We start from the raw sequence: 19481 nt of genomic DNA on the forward strand, positions 1-19481 counted from the left end.
TTCTCCTCCCTCAGCTTTACTTCTCGCCTGCACTTCTCTGCTCAAATGACCTTCTCCCACGTCCTCCACCTGCTCCCTCCCCTCTTTACCTCTGTCTCGTCTGCTGGGCTGTTACGGTGATATCCCGGGTGCAGCGGTTTTGATCTCCGCCTTCAATAATGAATGAAAGGATACGATTCGTCAATCACTTCAAAACCACGTAGCCCACAATGCCCAAGGTCAGGACAGTGGCAGCTGTCAGGGGGGATGATGGCTAGCACAGACAGGTGTGTGGAGGGTTCCCAGGCACATGCACCACACGTACACACAAACGAGAGCACTTTTTCTTTTGGTATGAGACGAGAGGCACACATTTTGTAAAGCAGTGGAGAGGGAAATAACAGAGGTCCCTTAAGATCTGAGAGATTCTTCTGAAGACTGTGAGGTGTGAAGAAATATGGATAATTAAACAACAGGACAATTAAAATCACTGTCTGGCAGAAAAATGTGAGAAGACATGAGCTGACAGAGAAAGAGAAGGAAGGAGGTGGATTAAGTGATACTGTAGTTTACTTTCTCTGAGGTCCACTGCCTGAGGTCCGGACCACACATTACCTACTCATTCTGTATGTATTGGTTTGTGTGTGTGTGTGTGTGTGTGTGTGTGTGTGTGTGTGTGATGAGTGAGACGGAGCCTGGAGTCATGTTGTCAGATTATCACATGTCTGAATGCAGTGTGTGTGTGCGTGTTAAGCCCAGTGGCTGTGACGTGAAGGTGGTGTAGTGATCGCACACGACAGGTTCAGGAACAAACCGGTATTGCCCCCACCCACCGTTACACGCTGGCACAAGTGGCATGCACGCCGCTCCTCTCTGTCCTCTTCATCCGTTGCTTTTTCAGATCTGTCCACAGACTCAGCACTAACTGATTGATAAAGTTTGTTTTCTACCTGCACAAAGACTCCTGTTTTTAATGAGGGGATGTAAAATACTCAGGAAAGGCAGAGGGAGGGGGGGAGTCTGGGAGATAAAAAGAAAGCACAGAAACTAAAACAGAGGAATAATTATTGTCTACGTGTGTTTGTGTGTGTCATTCAAAAGTACGGAGGTGTTTTCACAGTCGCTTGTGTACACAACTTTCTTCAGAGAGACAGGAGGCTGCCGTCTCAGTGGGAGGTATTTATTTCACTCCCTCCCTACTCTCCCATTCACCTCCTTTCTCCTCCTGTCCGCCTGTCTGCTCATCAGGAGATAGGAGCTGACAGTTGTTTGTGTGTGTGCGTTTCAGTGTGTGTGTGTCCTGGCAGATGTGCCCTGCAGTGTGGCCCACCTCTTAAATGTCACTGATCACAGTCTCTTCCACCTGATTACCTCGAACCCCCCCTCTGGATATCCCTCCACCAACCCCCATATCAGTCCTCCATCTCCCACTCTGCAGCCCTTCTGCCCCATTTATTACCCCTTTTACCTCCCCCATCCCCACCTGCACTCCCATGAACCCATGCACCCACTCCCTAAGACATGCAAGGTTGAGAGAGTACACACAAACGCACATATATCCTCTTGCAAGGACATATTGTGCTGTTTTGTGGGTTATTGCACATAAAAGCCTTGTTCAATTTAAGTACTGCATATTAAAAGCTGACATTTCAACTAGATATCCAGTACACACATATGTATATTCCCACACAGATATACACACACAGTTACACTGACAGTATTAAATCCCACAGAAAGCAATAAACTGACGTTTTAAAACGGCTGCTCATTCACTGTTTTGGCTAACATCTTGCATATGCTAACCTACAAAGAGAAATACACACTGGCCAAACTGGCAAATGGCCAAAGTCAATATAATTAAGTATTAATTGTACACATTTGTTTCCTTTCTCCTGCAACTGTACCTGATTCGAGCACAACAGAATGTCGATGTGATTCCAGACTGCAAAAGCTGGGATTTGAGCTCAGCCTGTCTTCCAAACGGTCTTTTCTTTGACAACCTTTTGTTGTAGAGTTTGTTTATGTATCCAGTACAGCTCTTGGTACATTATACCATTACTTGACACAAGTAAGTCAAGTAGTCATTGACACAAAGAAGCAAAGACACTCAAGAGCAAAGTGAAGCATGTTGACTTTGAACTATTCAAGCCTGGACTGTTTTCCTCAGCTTGTATGTACTTGTATGCGTTTGAGTGTGTGTGCATGTGTGACGGTCTACGTGCTACGTGTCTCTCGCTCTGACATCTGCCAATCAGCACGTCTGGGTCAGTCAGTCATCTGTCACCTCCTTACAAACTGCTGTCGGTAAAGGCTCATGGAAACCACGATTGGAGCAGGCCAGAAGGGAGCTTGGATTGGCTGTCTGAGCAGGAAGAGAGGTTAGGGGGGTGTCATCCAGTCCTCAGCGAGAGATGCTTTGTTCTTGGATGGAGTCTGACGTTCAGTAGTCAATTAAAGCAGCTGCCAACTTGAAAAGCCATGAGTTAAACTCCTGATCAAAGTTCTATACTCACATCCTGTGTGCCTCACCTACCATTCTGCTCCATCAAACAGCGGATAATGCAGAGGTAACATTTTGTTCTCTCATTCAGGATTTTCTGCTGTTTTCTGTCCTGGAGAAGTACTACTAGTCCAGGGCAATTCAGCTCCCCATGGATTCACTATCTTACGATTCAGCCAGGATCAGTGGGTGAGCTGCGGCCTAGTGAGTTAGCGTCAGAGTCGCTTTGATTTTATCATCATCAAAGGCAGCAGGTGTTTTGTGCTTAACCGTCATCTTCTTTGGTCAGTAGATTCCTTCACTGAGAGCTCTGTAACAACCAATCGGACCAAGATAGACTGGTTCCATTGCTTTCTGGATGAGACCGGTGATGACATTCAGGATATAAAATCATACAGTGTGTGATGTTTAATGTGTCAAATTGTTTGCCTTTTGATCCAGTTGCTGCCCGTGGTCTCATTAAGGTTATTTTAAACATATTTGACTTTTATGGCTGGATTTGGGACTGTCAACATCGCTTAGCGGGAGAAATGATTTAAAAATTGCCAAAAAGCAGTGCATGGTGCCATGAGAGAGAATTATAATATAACCCAGTTCATCAGCTTTCAGGTCAGAGCCACAGCTCACCTGAAATTCACCTCACTCTTGTGAAGTTCACTCACCTTCAGCTCTCTCTGCAGTCATAGTGTATGTTTCCTACATCTCTCAGTCCACCATTTTATCCAAATGTAGCATTTCCTTATTTCCTTAGTTTGTTTGTGTCAATATAATATATAATAATAATAATATAATATGAATATATTATATAAATATTGCATATAATAATATAAATTAGCAAGACAAACTGTCATTGATGGATTTCTATTCTGTTCCCATTGGGTTTCAGGGTTGCCTCATGACATGACTCCAATCATGCTGTAGCTGTTATGCAGTGTGTTGACCCCTGTACTTACTCAGTAGTGCAATATGTGCTCCTTTCTGACTGTCAGGACTAAAAATGTGTTTTTATGCAATAGTCATTGTACTGTATGTGGGGTATCTAGTCTATTCAGGTTGCAGTTATCTTAATTTCTCCCTTTATCAACCATATCTGTGAGAATTTGTACCTATTTTAGGAGCAAAATTCTGATACTTTTATATGTTTTTACCCGACTGTCTGAATTTGTCCATGGGGGAGCTAAAATCTAATTTCTCAGCCACCCTACTTTATATTGTTCAATTAATTAGCCTTTTTTCGACCCTCTTTTTTGACTGGTAGCAGCACGCCAAAAAACTCAACTCATAATTCTTCCTCTCGCCTCACACACTGTCAGTCCAATTAAGTGTTTTTAAATGCCTGTTGAAACAAGCGCTGGCAGACTTATTAGATTAAAACGGAATAGAACTCATTTGCAGCCCATAATCAAATAGACTGCTTTTGCCATGAAAAAGAAACTGCTTAGCCATGCAACTTTTACCCGCTTATTCATAGAAAAATTACTTGTAATAAAAGAGTCTGATTTAGTTATTTTCTCCCCTTCAACCTCATGCGTCAAAAAAGCATGGTGAAGGGTGAGTGTGTGTGTGTGTGTGTGTGTGTGTGTGTTAGAGAGAGAGAGAGAGAGAGAGAGAGAGAGAGAGAGAGAGAGAGAGAGGGAGAGAAACATGCTATCAGTGAATCAGTATTCATAGACTATAGCCAGTTCTGCCAGCCCTGTCTCACAGTAGGGGTTCAGCTCTATGAAGATAAAGTGATTTTTCTGGAGTAAGTGACCCTAATTCTGACCTGACACACACACACACACACACACACACACACCCACGCACACTGAACACACACACACACACACACACACACACACACACACACACACACACACACACACACACATAATTAAACAGGCACTGCTGGAATAAGATCCCCAACTCAACTTTTGTTTTATTCCTGCACTCTCACTCTTATGTCAGTTTTCTGAAATGTATTTACACCACAGGGTTTCCTCCGCATATCTAATTGCAAACTTGGCAACGTAAGTTTTCTTGATGACCTCAGCCGGGTTAGAAAAATGTCAATCTTTCAACAAAAAACAAAATCCTCACCTTTACCTGTCGTTATCAGTTAGGCAGCACCTTGACCTCATGTCGGGCCAGAAGAAATCTCACCACAGCTGTTGCAGTAAAATTCAGGATTCATTTTGGGATGTTTAATGCAGCCCAATGTGAGAATAATGAACATTGCTGGCTCCATTTGTAAAGGACAAGTCATCACAGGCCAGACATGCACTCACTGTAAAAGTGCAGAGAGACGGAGAGGAGAGAGAGGGCGGGATCGTAGTGGACTATCAGCCCTGGAGCTGCGATCCTGCTCCTCTTCTCCTCCTGTCCTTTCATCCTCCTCTCCTCCCTCTCAACTCTATCACGGAGCTCATCTCCCCGGCAAATTGAATTCCTCCCCAGAATCTGCCTAAGCAGCTTCATGAGACCGGCCCGGGAGCGGAGACACGCACGTGTTGCGCCAGGAATGAGGTGTGTGTTTGCGTGCACTATCGTGCACGTCTGCCTCTTGACTCTCCTGTCGCATTTGGAGGCCAATCTCTCTGTTAGGCAACATTCCTCCCAAAGAGACAAAAAGCGGAGACCTTGAGCTGCCACACACTTTGACAGAGATGGACCGAGGGGCAGAAAGAGAAGGAGGGAGGAACAAAAGAGAGGGGAGGTGGTCTTGATAGACAGACAGGTGGTTGGGTAGAACAGCTTGTGAGAAAGAAAGACAGGTTCAGGAAATGGGAAGACTGCGAGGGAGAGACAGTGACATGTTGACATTGAGTGACAGAGAGACAGACAGCAGAGAAGAGAGAGAGACGGACGACATCAGTGAGTGAAACATGCTGTTAGCTGACCTTGCTCCTCTCAGATGTGGAGTTCTCTATCTCTATTTGTAGCTCTTAATGGACTCCCTTTAAAGTAGACGAAGGGATTAAAGGGCAATGAGGAGTGGAGTGGGGGAGGCGGATGCAACATGCAGCTGTACAATGTATGAAGTATGAAGAAAGAGGAAGATAAGTGGAAAGGATGGAAACAGGTGCTGAACGGCCACGTCTTTCTATTTCTTTCTGTATCTTTCTAATTGAGGGTCATATTTGGTAATCTGTTAAGGCTGCGTTTCTGCTGCTCTCTCTCTGTCACACACACACACACACACTCACACACACACAGACACACACACACACACACACACAAGACACCCATACACTCAGGCAGGCAGCGGTGAGTTATAGTGCTGGTCAGCAGTATGACATTGGAGTCTGCATTGCCAGCCATCGTCTGTAGAAACGAAATATTCCAAATAAATCCTTACGCTCACATGCACGCTCACACACTGTTTCTCTCTCACCCACACACACACACACACACACACACACACACACACACACAAGCACAGAGACTCCCGTATAAATCTGTCTTAGATGGAACACTTCCCTCTTGTTCACGGAGCAGGCAGCTATCAATCTAAAAGAGAGAGGGATAGGGTGAAACAGTGAAAAGTAGAGAAAGAGTCGAGGAGAAAAAGGTGGCCCTGAGACATCCATTGGGAATAAGGAATAAGGAAGGAAACAGGCGATGGAGATGAAGTGAGAGGGCTGGAGGAAAGATAGAACTGAGGAAGTTGAAAAGGCAGGGAGGAGAGAAGATTGAGTTGACAGGAAAAGGAGAGAGAGAAGAGGAGAATGTAAAACTCTGCCTTAGAGTTATGGACCTGTCCATACATACTGTAGCAAGCAGATAAGCCTGCCCCCTCTAACCCAGCTCATGTGTGTATGTGTGTGTAAATAGTTGATGGGTTGAATAAATCTCATTGTCTAAAACCCCCACCCCCACGCCCCCACTCTACACCCCAAACCAAGATGCTGATTTTTGTTTAGTGGATCCAGGCCACAACACATGCTGACAAGTCCTGAAGCTAGTTGCTGTGGACAGACTCTTTAGCCTTGATGCCTCTATGCTGTGTGGTGTTGAGCCAGGTCTGACCACCTGAGCCAAGAGTTAAAGACTGGATGGCATTGTTTAGACGGCAGCTGCAGCTGAGCTGTTCACTAAATGTACCTCGCAAAGCAGGGTGAGTGATTTCAACAGCCTTATCATCAGATGCAGTATTGGTATTGTGATTCGCTGTACAGTACAGTGTTGTACAATCTCTATGCTTGGATACTTGACAGTCTAGGAGTACACTATATGTACTGGAAGTGATAATACACAATGTCCTGATATAGGAAAGTAACAGATGAGGTGGAGGTGAATAAGCATTGTCAATCACAGTAAAATGTGTATCAGCTGGGTGGATGCAGGTTATTTACATGCCACAAGCTGAGTGAGTGAGTGTGGCTGTATTTATTAATTTTTTTTTTTTATCAATTCCACACATCTGCAAAACAGGATGTCCAAACTTGTTATACGTTTAAGTTGAAAGTGACTACACACTAGAGTGTGACCTTTGTCTTCATGAAAAGCCCAAAGTGCAATATACGCTGGCATTTGATGTAATTCAATCGATGCCAGCAACACAGCAGATGCTCTGTGCAAACAGGAGAAGTAGTCAAGTTACAGCGTGTCATTCCGGGGAGTAAATGTGATAGAAATGCTGCTTTTCTGGACCGTTGATGCGCATCAATGCTGGGAAATAGACATGGCAACACAGTGATGCATATCGCATCATCATGCACATGCCGCTGGTGTGTGGGCTTACATAGGAAACAATAGATGTGTGTTTTGACATGCATCATATGCCGTACACAGTGTGTGTGCCTTTATTGCCAGGTGTAATTTAAAAGTAATGTCATAACATCAAACACCTGGGACAATCACTTGTAACTACCGCACTGTGTGTGTAGCATGGATGAAGTACACAATTTGATTTCATTATACAACCTTGTATTGTATAATGATAAATATATTTCCTTGATTCCTTGTTATAAACGTCAGAATCTCTATTTAATCCATCTAAGAATGAGCATTAGAAACATTTTGCAACAAATACATCCAAGTTCAGGTCTGACACTTTACAGGAGACATTTGGATAGGAAACTTTTTTAAGGACCACAGTCTGCAGGATCACCGGTAGAGGAAAGCTCTGATAGACCTCACCAATGAACTGGAGGTTCCCCAGAGAAAGTCCTTGTAAATTCTGTTAGATGAGTTTTAACGATGGCATAAATGAGAGAGTGATAAAGGTGATAAGGCCAGAGTTTTGGCTGCAGAAGCAGGAAAGTACATAAACGTAGAGGCAAATGCATTGATTTTTAGTCTTGCTTTGATGCCTTTTTTAAGTCTGAAATTTGTTTTCATATCTGCCTTGACATTTGCTAAATGGCACCTGCCAACACTATTACACAAACTGTCGATTCCAGTCTGCAACTATACACAATAGAATCAAGGTCCATTGGTATGTCACTCATGTTCCACTCGGTCTTTGTGCAAAGGAGAAAACGCAAACAAAATTATTTTTCATTTTTTACACTGGATGAATAAAGATGAAATTTGCCCCGTTGTTCAAGGTTGACTAACGCAGACTTTTTCCAATAACAAATATAACATATTGTCATTTCTCTGTATTTGTCTGTCTGTCAGAGGTGGCTCCCTACCTCCGAGGGGGTGGACTGCGGCAGCAGGTGGTGTTGGAGGGAAACAGGCTGGTACTGACCTGCCTGGCTGGAGGCAGCTGGCCTCTGCAGTACCGCTGGACTCTCAACAACAGCAACATCTCCGACTGGACACCACAGTACAGGTCAGTTACCACTGACTGGTTATGTATCTGACATTTTGTCGTAGATCTCTCTGTTCTTTAAATGCGTATCTGCCTGTTTGTCTATCTGACATCCTCTCTCTTATCCCTGTTTCCATCCTTCCTTCTGAGAATGTTCTATGTGTTCAGTCACGCCTGTAGCATGTAAAACAGCTGCCCATAAGTGATGGAGTGTGTTTAGAGAAGGTCAGAGCATTTAGACAGTGGAGCCAAAGTGAGATTAATAATTACATTAGCACCATAAATATGTATATGGTCTGGGGAAAGATGAGGACAACCAATCAATATGTCTGAGCTTCTTTCTCTGCATTTCTCTCTTCCCTTGCCCCTCTGTCCCTGTGTGTGCTGTTTGGTAAGAGCTAAGCAATCCCTCTCGGCAAAACTGCAGCTGTGAAACAAAATTGTTTTTCACATCATTCAGAAATGGAGGGAATCTTGGGAACTCAAACACACTGAGGGAGGGAGAGGTTGAGCCAGCATTTTGTAGGCAGTCGCCGTTCGAGCCAGGAGGCGTTGTGTAGCTCTGGACTGCTGTAAGCATTCTGGCTAGTTTAGTTTGGTGAGGCCAGGGCTATGCTGAATTGGCAGGGTGCAGTGACTATGAGAGAGCGTGCGTGTGTGTGTGTGTGTGTGTGTGTGTGTGTGTGTGTGTGTGTGTGTGTGTGTGTGTGTGTGTGTGTGTGTGTGTGTGTGTGTGTGTGTGTGTGTGTGTGTGTGTGTCTGTGTGTGTACATGTGTGCGTGAATGTGTGCGTGAATGTGTGACCATCTGGAATTGTAGGGCTTTTTTTAGTTTTAGTTTAATGTACGTAGGTAGTTGGAGCGGATCGTCCACTAATCAAAGGGTTGGTGGTTTAATTCCGGGCTCCTCCTGTCCATGTCGAAGTGTTCTTGAGCAAAATACTAAAACCCCAAATGGTTCTGATGGTTAAAGTCCCCCACCACTCAATGTTTTTTCTTCTTGTTCCCACAGTTGGATGTTTGAGCTTCACTGTGCAGAATGATGTGTGTGTGCAGAGTTTGACAGTAGAAAGAGGTTTTTTACAGTCATCTGCTGAAAGTGGAAAGGTTCTCTGTGTTCATTGAAAATCTCAAGGGGAGGGGAAGATTCTAAGGAGCAGGCCTATGAGGATGATTTGTGACATCACAAATAGGTCAATCCTCCAGTATGCAACTCATACAAGCGTGATGTAGAAACTAGCCGCAAGTGCACATAAATATTAGACAGATTATAAATGAATACGTTTAAAAAAAAGAAGACCCATTCCATTTTCACATATTCAGAATAATCCTGGCGTATACAGAATCACACACTTGTCCCCTTTCATGGCTTCTCTTTATAATACAGTCTGATTTATTTTATTTACCTCTTATGCTGTTTAATGTACTGGACAGTGAAGAATTTGGATGAGCAGCAGCACTGGAAATGAAAATGATTTACACTAATAGAAACTTCAGTTACATTTCCCTCTTCAGCATCAGTTCAGCTACAGTAGCCTGTCACTTTTTACACAGAGTGAGTTATAATAAAATCATCACCTAGACAAGTTAATTTACAGAGAAGCAGAAAAACAGCATTTGCTTTGTTTTTAGGAACACTGTTGACAAGGCTACTGAATTGTCTTCCAATCTGTATCATATTTATAGCTGACAAATAGTCAGAATAGTTAAGAGTTATTTTTTTCAAGCCAAACTCTTGTGTTTATTAAATGCTGCCTAATTGTGCTGTTAAAAATATAGCAACCTGCTCCACCTGATTTCTCATCATTAAACACAAACACAGCACATTGGTGAAAATTAAGAGAATGCCGTCTGTTTCTCGGGTATTAGACGATGACTAATTATATTGGATATTAAGCACTACTCGGTATAATGGGAAATAATGTGTTTCTCTGTATACACGCTTATAAAATGTCTTAAAATGTCAACATCACACGTTGTAGAAATACATCTCGTCCTCTGAGTATTCAGACTGAGGGGAGGGTTTGGTCAATTTTTGTACTGAAGCTGTCTTTCTGTTCAACCTGATTAAAATTGGTCTTATCTTAAATCACTCGGGGAATTTGACTTCACTCGCAGAGCTGAGGCTGTCAGAGAAATTTCCTGAAAAGTGATTGTACTGATTGGGACCTGTCAACATTGTACTTTGTGTTTAGCGAGAAATAAAAACGGAAAACTCGTTGGGATTTCAAAAAAAAAAAAAAAAAAAAAAAATGCAGTGACAGCCCCACCGTGCTCGCCTATTAAAAAACGTAATGGAACACAGACAAAGAGAGAGATGCAGTGTTAGGAAGTGTCCAATATCAAAATCTGTTTCAGGATGAGAGCTGCTGTGTAATGTCATTTCTGATTCAAATGGAATTGCATGTGAGTCTTTGATGTACGCATGTGTGTATTTGTGTGTGTGTGGATTTGTGTGTGTTGGCAGCATACACTGACAGCCTGGGAGTTAAATACTTGGCTGTCCTGGTATTCATAATGAGCCCCAGAGCGATGTCCAGTTTTACAGTGTCTATCCGGTTTGTGTGTAATATGTGTGTGCGCGTGTGTGTGTGTGCACGCATGTGTGTGTGTGTGTGTGTGTGTATGCATTTGTGTGTTTGTCCAGCATGGAACCAACCTAGATCCTATGCCAAGCTTCCCATTAGTGAAGCACAGTCCATTAAAACCCCATTAACAACCCCTCTCTGAAAAAAACATGCACACAGTCAAAAACATTCTCATGTGGTGCACACGCACATACTGTACATATGCACCACACCGCCTTCCCTTCTGTTATTGGGGGAACTTTATCAACCTTCGGCCAAATCCGTTCTCAGATCAAGGTCATTTAAAGAGAATTTAATACACATATGGACAAACAGACCTTTACCTTCTTTCCCTTCTGTCTTGTTGGTCTCCAAACATCACTCCCAACCCTCCCTTTTTCAGCAGTTGTTTTTACATCTAACTCACATTTCTCTATACCGAGTTCAGTTTTACAGTCGGTGCAACAGAAGTCAATATGGACTAAACTGTGGATCGCTTTTTATTGCTTTCACCAGGGATGCACGATAATTATAGGGATTATGGGAAATGTATATTATTATGAATTATTCCAATAATTCAATTAATAAAGATAAATGATCAACCTATAATGATAATAATCTGTTTGTAATTCTTATGCAAAAGGATTGATAGACTATATGGCAAAGTATGTTTGTGAAGTTTTTTTATGTACTTTACCCCCCCAAAAAAAAGAACATTTGAAGAGTCAGAATTGTTGTTTGTTTTTGTTCTGTTAACATTAGTGATGTTAGATTTGGTTAGAACAGAGCTGTGGAATATTAAATCAGCCTTTCTTACCCTCAAGTGTGTAAAAATCAGTATTGGCCATGAGAAGCAGGTAAATGTATCGGTTATTGCATTGGTTGAAAAGAAATTCATATAATGTATCTCTAGGTTTCACACAGTGCATTCAGTGGCCACATCACACGTAAAAACCCTTTATGTAAAACTTGAATTTAAAACCTAACACAGCAAGTTCATTAAGTCCATTATGTTCATCTTCATCTAAATGAACAAAAAAGAAAAAAAATAATTGTCATTCATTGATGGCCTCTATGGAAGTGACACAAATAAAACCTGTTTCTGAATGTAATTTCTCATCCCTTTCTGTAAAGAATATTTTACAGTAGTGCCCTTCTTTTGGTTGTAATGGATTTATGATAGATAAATAAATAAAATACACAAAAGACAATACTGATACATAATGCCTCCTGTTGTTGATGACTTTTATTGTCATTATATAATGAGTAACAGATTGTTGCTGTTGGCAGACAAATGTTGTCAGTGTTGTGGTACAAGAGTTGTGTCTGAAGTGTTTATATCTTGTTTATTGATAGCTCGGGTGAAAAACACGCCCTAATCCCCATGCTTTCTATGTGAATGTCCACCGTTAGGTTGTCTGTCCCGTCTCTGAAGAGGACTGATGCTGGCCTGTATCAGTGCATCGTGAGGAACAGGATGGGAGCAGTCATACACAGGAGAACAGAGGTGCAGGTGGCCTGTGAGTACACAAGTGTTTACACCATTATAATAACATCTACACCGGAGTCTTTTTGTAACAGTGCTGTTTTTGACGAAAATGGAACCAGTGATTTGTCTGCACCAACAAGCAGCCTGTCTCTTAAAGTCCAACAGAAATTACAATTAGTCACCTCATTTCCAGTCCAAAACAGTGTCCAACTAAAATGCATTGTTAGTATTTTATTAGTACTAGGAAGGGGGAAATTGAAATATCAGAAAGTAATATCTTATGTAATATGTGTAAAGCATTTCATGGCACTGTCAAACCAGCATTTAAAACACACTGATGAATTTTGCTGTGCCACTTTCCGGTGTGACAAGACCCTAATGCTGCTTTTTTTTAGCAGTAGTGATTTTAATTGCTCATATTAATATTGTCTCTGGCAACATGTAATTTGACACAATGATTTTCTAACTCTTCATACCTCTCTCCTCTTCCAGTTTTGGAGAATTTCTCTGCTGAGGAGCAGAGAAAGACGGTTACTCAGGGCCGAGCAGCCATCATCAGCCAGCCTCCCCTCTCTTCTTTCCCTCGACCCCTTGTCACATGGTACAAAGACGGACATAAGATAATTCCCAACAACCGATTGTAAGTGTCTCTTTCATTCTCCCTCTTTTTGTCTCTCTTTCTCTCTCTCTAGCACATGCTCACGTTTATATAGTGACTTCTGCCCCCACACTGGTACAAAATGTGTGTAACAAAATACTGCTTGAGATAAAATTTTAATTTTACAGTTCTTATCCCTCAGTGGTATATTAATTAGCACGCTCTAGAAGCACAAAAGTTCTTTTTAATCCTTGCACACCAATTGTTATGAATAATAAGCCATTTAGATAACTGACCCTTTTCATTAGACATCTGTACAATAGACCTACGACATTATCAAGCGAAGATTAAATGGATTTTTCAATGAATCCAATCTTTTTAACTTGTCTAATCTACAAGGTTATTAAGTAGTTTTAGGTGCACACGAGATGTTCTTTCATATTAATTGTGCAGCAGAGATATGAGGGTCCCTGGATGTGTTGTGTAAGCTGTATTTCACAGTCTTTTGTCTAATGCTGTTGTCTGGTTGCTTTTGAAATGCCTGTAATTTGCATATTATTCCGTAGCTGCTAGTGCTATCCTGTCAGTGTCGTTATTTTGAAAAATGTTCACACAGTGTATTAATAATGTAATTATTCAGACAGAGCCACGAAGTGTAGGTTTGTTGTGAAAGGTTTTTCAGAATAATGTGCTATAGATTGAAGCAGTATCTTAAATTATTTCAGAATATGTACCTGTTTGAATCCACTCATCAGTGAATGTAGGTGTTGAGATAGAGACCTTCAGAGATTTTATTTGGCTGCTCTCACACTCTGAGATAACTAACTTCCCATTAAAAACACTAACTGCTCCCTTGTGTGTTATCGAGTGAAATTGTCAGTGGCCTTGCTATACACGTAAATGGCCAGACCGGCAACTTTTTTCCTTTCCTTCCTTTTATGACAGTCACCACCTCAAAAGTGCTTTTGATAAAGCTTTGTGGACTCAGGTTACATAAGCAGTTTTATCATTATTATTTTTTTCATAGGTTCACATCAAGTTTGACTTTGCTTTTTAAATTGAATGGACATGTTAAAATGGCTCTTCGGTTAACTTAATGTGGCTTCATTGAGTGGCTTAATGACAGTGGACTGCAATTATTTTGCTGCTCAAGACACTGCCTGCATTCAAAGTGTTTACTGTCAGACCATAAACACTACAGTGCCCTCAGCCACCTTAATGACACACACCACAAATAAGAGCACTACTACCGCTACCACTTACAATTAAAAAGAAAAAGAATCTTTAAAAATATCTGACTGAAGTCAGGGTAATATAAGGCTTGTAATGCTACAAATGTGCATTTGTCTATCAAGCAATTAAATTGCCACTTAGCCAGATCAAAGCAGCACTGACAGCAGGGAATAAAGAGCAGCCCAGTCACAAACTTCTCCCAGACGAAGTGGTTTTAGGGCCCCTAGTAAGTCCAAGTGCAAGTCCAGCCTCACAGAGCTGCTGTGCAAGCTGTCGCCTCCGGGGAGGGGTAAAAAGACAGCTTTTTTTAATGTTTGTTAAAACACCATAGTTTGGCGGTATGGATCTGTTCTGGAATATCCCCATCCAGAACCAGTTGTGAAAAATAGCAAAAGCCAAACAGCAAAACATATGCAATTAATAGTAAAAGCATAAAGTGAAGATAATGAGGGTTGAGTTAGAGGTGGCTGCAGATATTGCAGAGTAAGCGCTGATGTAACCATTGCAGCAGTAGGTTAGCGGAGCATTTGAAACACTATATGATTTGACAGTGAGCAATTGGCTGCCACAGTCTGGCAGGTGTACTCAGTTGAGCAGTCAGTTGGGAGGTTTGGCCTCTTGATCACAACACAGATGACGCTGTGGCCTGTGTTGGAGATTGTATATGTTGCTAATGTCGCTACATCATCTTGATTAAGTTGAGTAAAAACTGATAAACATCCTGCCTATAAAAAACTCAGTCCATGCATTTTATTATCAAGGTAACCTATTAATTTTCAGGGTTTTTCTCAGCTATTTACTGCAGACAGAGTTTTTATTGAATACCTGACTGCCTCCTCTAAAGCCATAAGAAATTAACCCATTTTTATGAAATATAATTTTTGTGACATTCTGGGAATAATAAATAGAGGTGCTGTTTCACACAGTCATGTCATAGGTGTTTTATTTAGACCATATACCAGTTTTATGCAGTGAGAGACAGATATTCCAGTACAGTCTCTCTCTTCCACAAATGGAGGAGAGAACCTGACAGACACTGAGAGAAAGATAGATTCAGCAGTTAGTATTTCACATGATATGTTTCTTCACACATCTGACAAACAGCTGGCACAGCTGTACATCAGACCAGAAAATTACACAATCAGTGTTCTCACTGAATACTTCAACACTATGTGAGTACATTGGTTAGCCACAATACACTGTGGCCAAGATTATACTGGCTTCAGGGTGCTAGCGAGCTAACTTTAACCAGCAGTCTAGTTAGTTGGACATAGTGCATAAAAGTATTTGTGCATGGCAGGTTCAGTGAGCGTTACCAAACAAAAGCTGTTCACACCTGATGATAGTTAACTCGTTTCAAAGAGGTATTTGTGCAGTGAAAAGTCTTAAAAAGTCAGATTTGGGGCGCCCGGTTAGCTCAGTGGATAGAGCTGGCGACCCATGTACCGAGGCTGAGTCTTTGCTGCAGCGGCCCTGGGTTCAAACCCGACCTGCGGCCCCTTGCTGCGTGTCATCCCCACTCTCTCTGCCCCCCTTTCCTGTCTATCTTCAGCTATCTCTATCATAAAGGCAATAAAAGCCCATAAATACTTAAAAAGTCAGATTTGGTAATTTGTCTTAAATGTGAATCTTATTTTCAACTTTTCAGTATTTCATTAGAATAATGTTGAAAAGGGAAAGTAGAGTCTGAACTTCACTGATTATGGGCACCATTTAATTCAACCAGTAACATTTTTGACTGTATTTTAAAGGGGTTTTATTTTTGTTTCAGAGTCATTTGTGCTTGTGCAGTTTTGAAGGGGTTTCTGTGTTTAATGGTAATGAGCAGTTTACTAATGATAACTTATTATTTCTTCTTTAGCAAAAAATGTATACAGCAGCTCTAACCCAGATCGATAATGTAGAAAGTCCGCCACTGATCAACATTTTGAAACATTTTATATTATTTGATTTAAATATCTAATTATCCTGTGTAATGTCTATGCAGGACACACAAGTTAAAAGCAGAGACTAAAATACAAGAATTTAGGAGAAACCCTTTGACTGATCAGATATGATTTCCATTATGGGACAGGGTACACACTGGGGTACAGTGATCTTGGCAGTTAATTTGAGCCTGATTGGTGTGCAGCTGAAAATTCAAGGCTTTCGCACCAGTACATATATCCATGGCAACAAGATAAAAATGACAGCTGCTTCTGCCACCTGCAGCGAGGTTGTGGTTATATATTTTGTGATATAGAAATGATTTTAATGACATTGCTAGATGGATAAAATGTAAGCAGAAACATTTCATTCAAATAACTTTTATAATTTAGTGATTTCTGCTTTTCAAAAAACATCTCACCACATCATTTTCAAGTATTAATATGATCTGGACAAAAACTTTTATCTCTGCATTGTAAGATGAAATATTCTGATTTGCTTGCACCCCACATACACACTGTGATGAAGATTCATGCATAACACTTCCTTTGAACCCTCATAGAAAAGACTAATTTGCACCTTTCTTCACAGCTCCCCTCTTGTCTCTACAAGACATGTCTTCCTCTCGCTCTCCCCCTTCTCACCTCCCTGCTCCGTCTCTCACTCCTACTCTTCTGCCTCTAAATTATTTTTTATATTGCTTTGTACTCTCCGCTGGCTCTCCTTCTCTCACTTTCTGTCTCTTTTACAGTAATTATCATGCTACAAGATATACTGTTACAGAACCCATAAACTTCTGTTCCTGAATAAACTGCTTAACTGCTTTGGTGTACGCACACAAACACACACACACACACACACGCACACAATCTGTCTCTCCAGACCAATCTCAGTTGCGTCTACCTGGCTCGCCCGTCTCTGTGTTCGCTCATGCGTGTCAGAGTGAGTGCGCTGAATATTTGCATGGCCCTGCGTGTGTAACGGTGTGTGTACACGTTTGTGTTTGTGCGCGAGGTTACGCTGGCTGATCCCGCGGTCCGGTGAGACAGGGCCAGATGGTGCCTGGCGGTTGGCTGTCTTCGTGGTGACCGAGCTGATGATGTTGTTTATGAAGTTTATTGATCCGATATGCATCGCTCCCAGAGTCCCCAGCCCCATCTCGCTGTCTGTCTCTCTACCTCTCCCACCGTTCTCAATTTATGTCCATGTGCCTACCCCTAACCCCAATCTGCATATTCAACACACACACAATCTCACTCCCCCTTACCCCTCAGTTCACACATATGCACTCCAGACACACACACACACGTACACACACACATCCTGTCTGTGTATGAACATTCCCAAACTCCCCAGCCCTCAAAATAGGGTCCAGAAAAGAACTTACAAGCTGTCACTTCCCACACACTCTGCTCTAATCTAATGGAGCCTTCACTCCCTTCCCCCTCTGTCTCAATGCTGGCCTGCCATCACTCTGATTTGCAACCCACCCCATCCTCCCATTTTCACATGGGCTCTGAACTTCAAACATATTGAGTCTGTTTTCTTTTCCACTGTCCGGCAGCAGTCAAAACAACTTTGGGACAGTGCTGCCGCCTCGGCGGCTGAAGCTGATAGATATTTTAGCTGTGACCTGCAGCCCAGGTCGAGGAAAGCGAGCTGCTGCTTTTAATTAGCTCTGAGACCTGTGGCAGATGGACGTGAAATGATTCTCATAGCCGACAGCTTCAAGAGGACAGCCAGGATGAGGAGAATTAGAACTCTCCTTTCTTCTTCCAACAGGGACGCAGGGAGCCCAGATTGATCAAATAAAGGCAGTGATCTATGCAGAAGCATGGGAGGGCAGACAGTGAATATTTCAGTTCCTTGTTGCTGGGGAGGCGAGTAGTGCGGATAGCGCGGATGTCACAGGTGGTCAATGTCAGGACTGGGCCTTATGGGAAATATTTCTCCTCATAGACCTGGCCTAAGCAGCCATATGCTGTGGAGGAGTGTGTGTGCGTCTCTGTGTGTGTGTGTGTGTGTGTGTGTGTGTGTGTGTGTGTGTGTGTGTGTGTGCATGTGTCTCGACAATCATTCATTTTAATTTGTCAAACACCACTTTAACACAGAGAGCAATTCATTATTTTCCTGCTTTTCATCACACACACACACACACACATACACACACACACACACAGCAGAGGTCTGAACAGAAGGAACTTTCGCGCTGTCTGAACTTTGCAAGCAGATGTTGTGTGTGTTTGTGTCTGCGAGAGTGCACACGTATGCATGTGTGTGTATTAGACCGCAAGATCAAGAGAAAAAGAGCATCATTTGGAGGGAGACTCAAAGGATGTGTAGGCTTAGATCCCACCACAAGTTGAAAATACAACCAGGCAATTTGAAAGGTCTTCAATCTACAACTGCACCGCTGTGGTTCATAATGACCGAGTTTCTCACGGCAGCCAAAGGGGAGGATCAAAGTGGCTGAGAGAGAGGTAGAAGAAGACTTGAAATAGTTAAAGGAAATGAATTTGGAGTAAAGAGTTTAAGCTCATCTGAATCCATTGTGTCTGGAACTTAATCTCTGGAGCCACCAGAAGCTTAGATACTGTATGTGACTCGTCTCAGTTATATGATTTAGTTACTTTTTGGATTACAAAAACATCCCAGACATGTAGGACTTTACGACATATGGCTGCACTAAGAAGAGCCATGTGCCAAAGTTTTGTCTTCTTACTCATGTATTGTATTTTACAACCCTGTATTTCGCTTAAGGCTTATACTGAGTACAGTTTTGAGTCTCCTAATTTTAATAATGATGGTAAATGGAACATTGAGAAACTTTGTTATTCATATACCTGTTTACATGACACCAACAGTATCCAGGTTTCTGTTTGTCTACGTCAGTGAAGGCGTGTCTCTGACTTTCACACATTCTTGTAACAACTAGCTTCCTCAAAAGTTGAGTCTTAAAACCTTATCCTCTGCACTACTACTTTTATTTCAGCATAGTAGTAATTTCCGTCCATCATTAAATTGCTTAATATTATCTATTTTTTTTTAACTACTACATAACTTCGATCAAGAATGCACCTACGAACATGAGAATAATCAAAAACCTAGGCAAAGCATTTGCATCACACAGTTTCCTGGTTTCCCGAAACTGGAATACGGGTTTATCCAGGTTTCTGAAACCAGGATATTATGTTTACATGTGCAAACACATAACCAGCATACTCTTCAAAGCTGATCATAACTGCGATACAAATGTGCTGGTAACTTAATGTACAAAATGTCTTTGAATTTAAATGACAAAATACGTTGTTGGTTCATGCCCTCTAGAACGACATTTGTCTGCCAAAACGGTTGAGAAATAAATAAATTTTATGATATGACAACGCTATAGTTAACGTTTGGTTGAAGCACAAAACCACTTGGTTAGGTTTGGGAAACATAGCGTTAATG

The 19481-nt window shown here is 41.8% G+C and overlaps 1 protein-coding gene across 1 annotated transcript in view; it reads left to right on the forward strand.

Moving 5' to 3' along the window:
• Positions 1 to 19481, forward strand: part of LOC127355621 (protein sidekick-1) — a 221829-nt gene that overhangs the window by 73477 nt on the left and 128871 nt on the right. Inside the window, exons 2-4 of the mRNA XM_051386674.1 lie at positions 8084 to 8240; positions 12199 to 12305; positions 12767 to 12914. Coding sequence (XP_051242634.1) covers positions 8084 to 8240; positions 12199 to 12305; positions 12767 to 12914 — 412 coding nt within the window. The remainder of the gene's footprint in view (positions 1 to 8083; positions 8241 to 12198; positions 12306 to 12766; positions 12915 to 19481) is intronic.

The sequence above is a fragment of the Dicentrarchus labrax genome, unplaced genomic scaffold (genome assembly GCF_905237075.1).
Source record: "Dicentrarchus labrax unplaced genomic scaffold, dlabrax2021, whole genome shotgun sequence".
NCBI classification, from domain to species: domain Eukaryota; kingdom Metazoa; phylum Chordata; class Actinopteri; family Moronidae; genus Dicentrarchus; species Dicentrarchus labrax.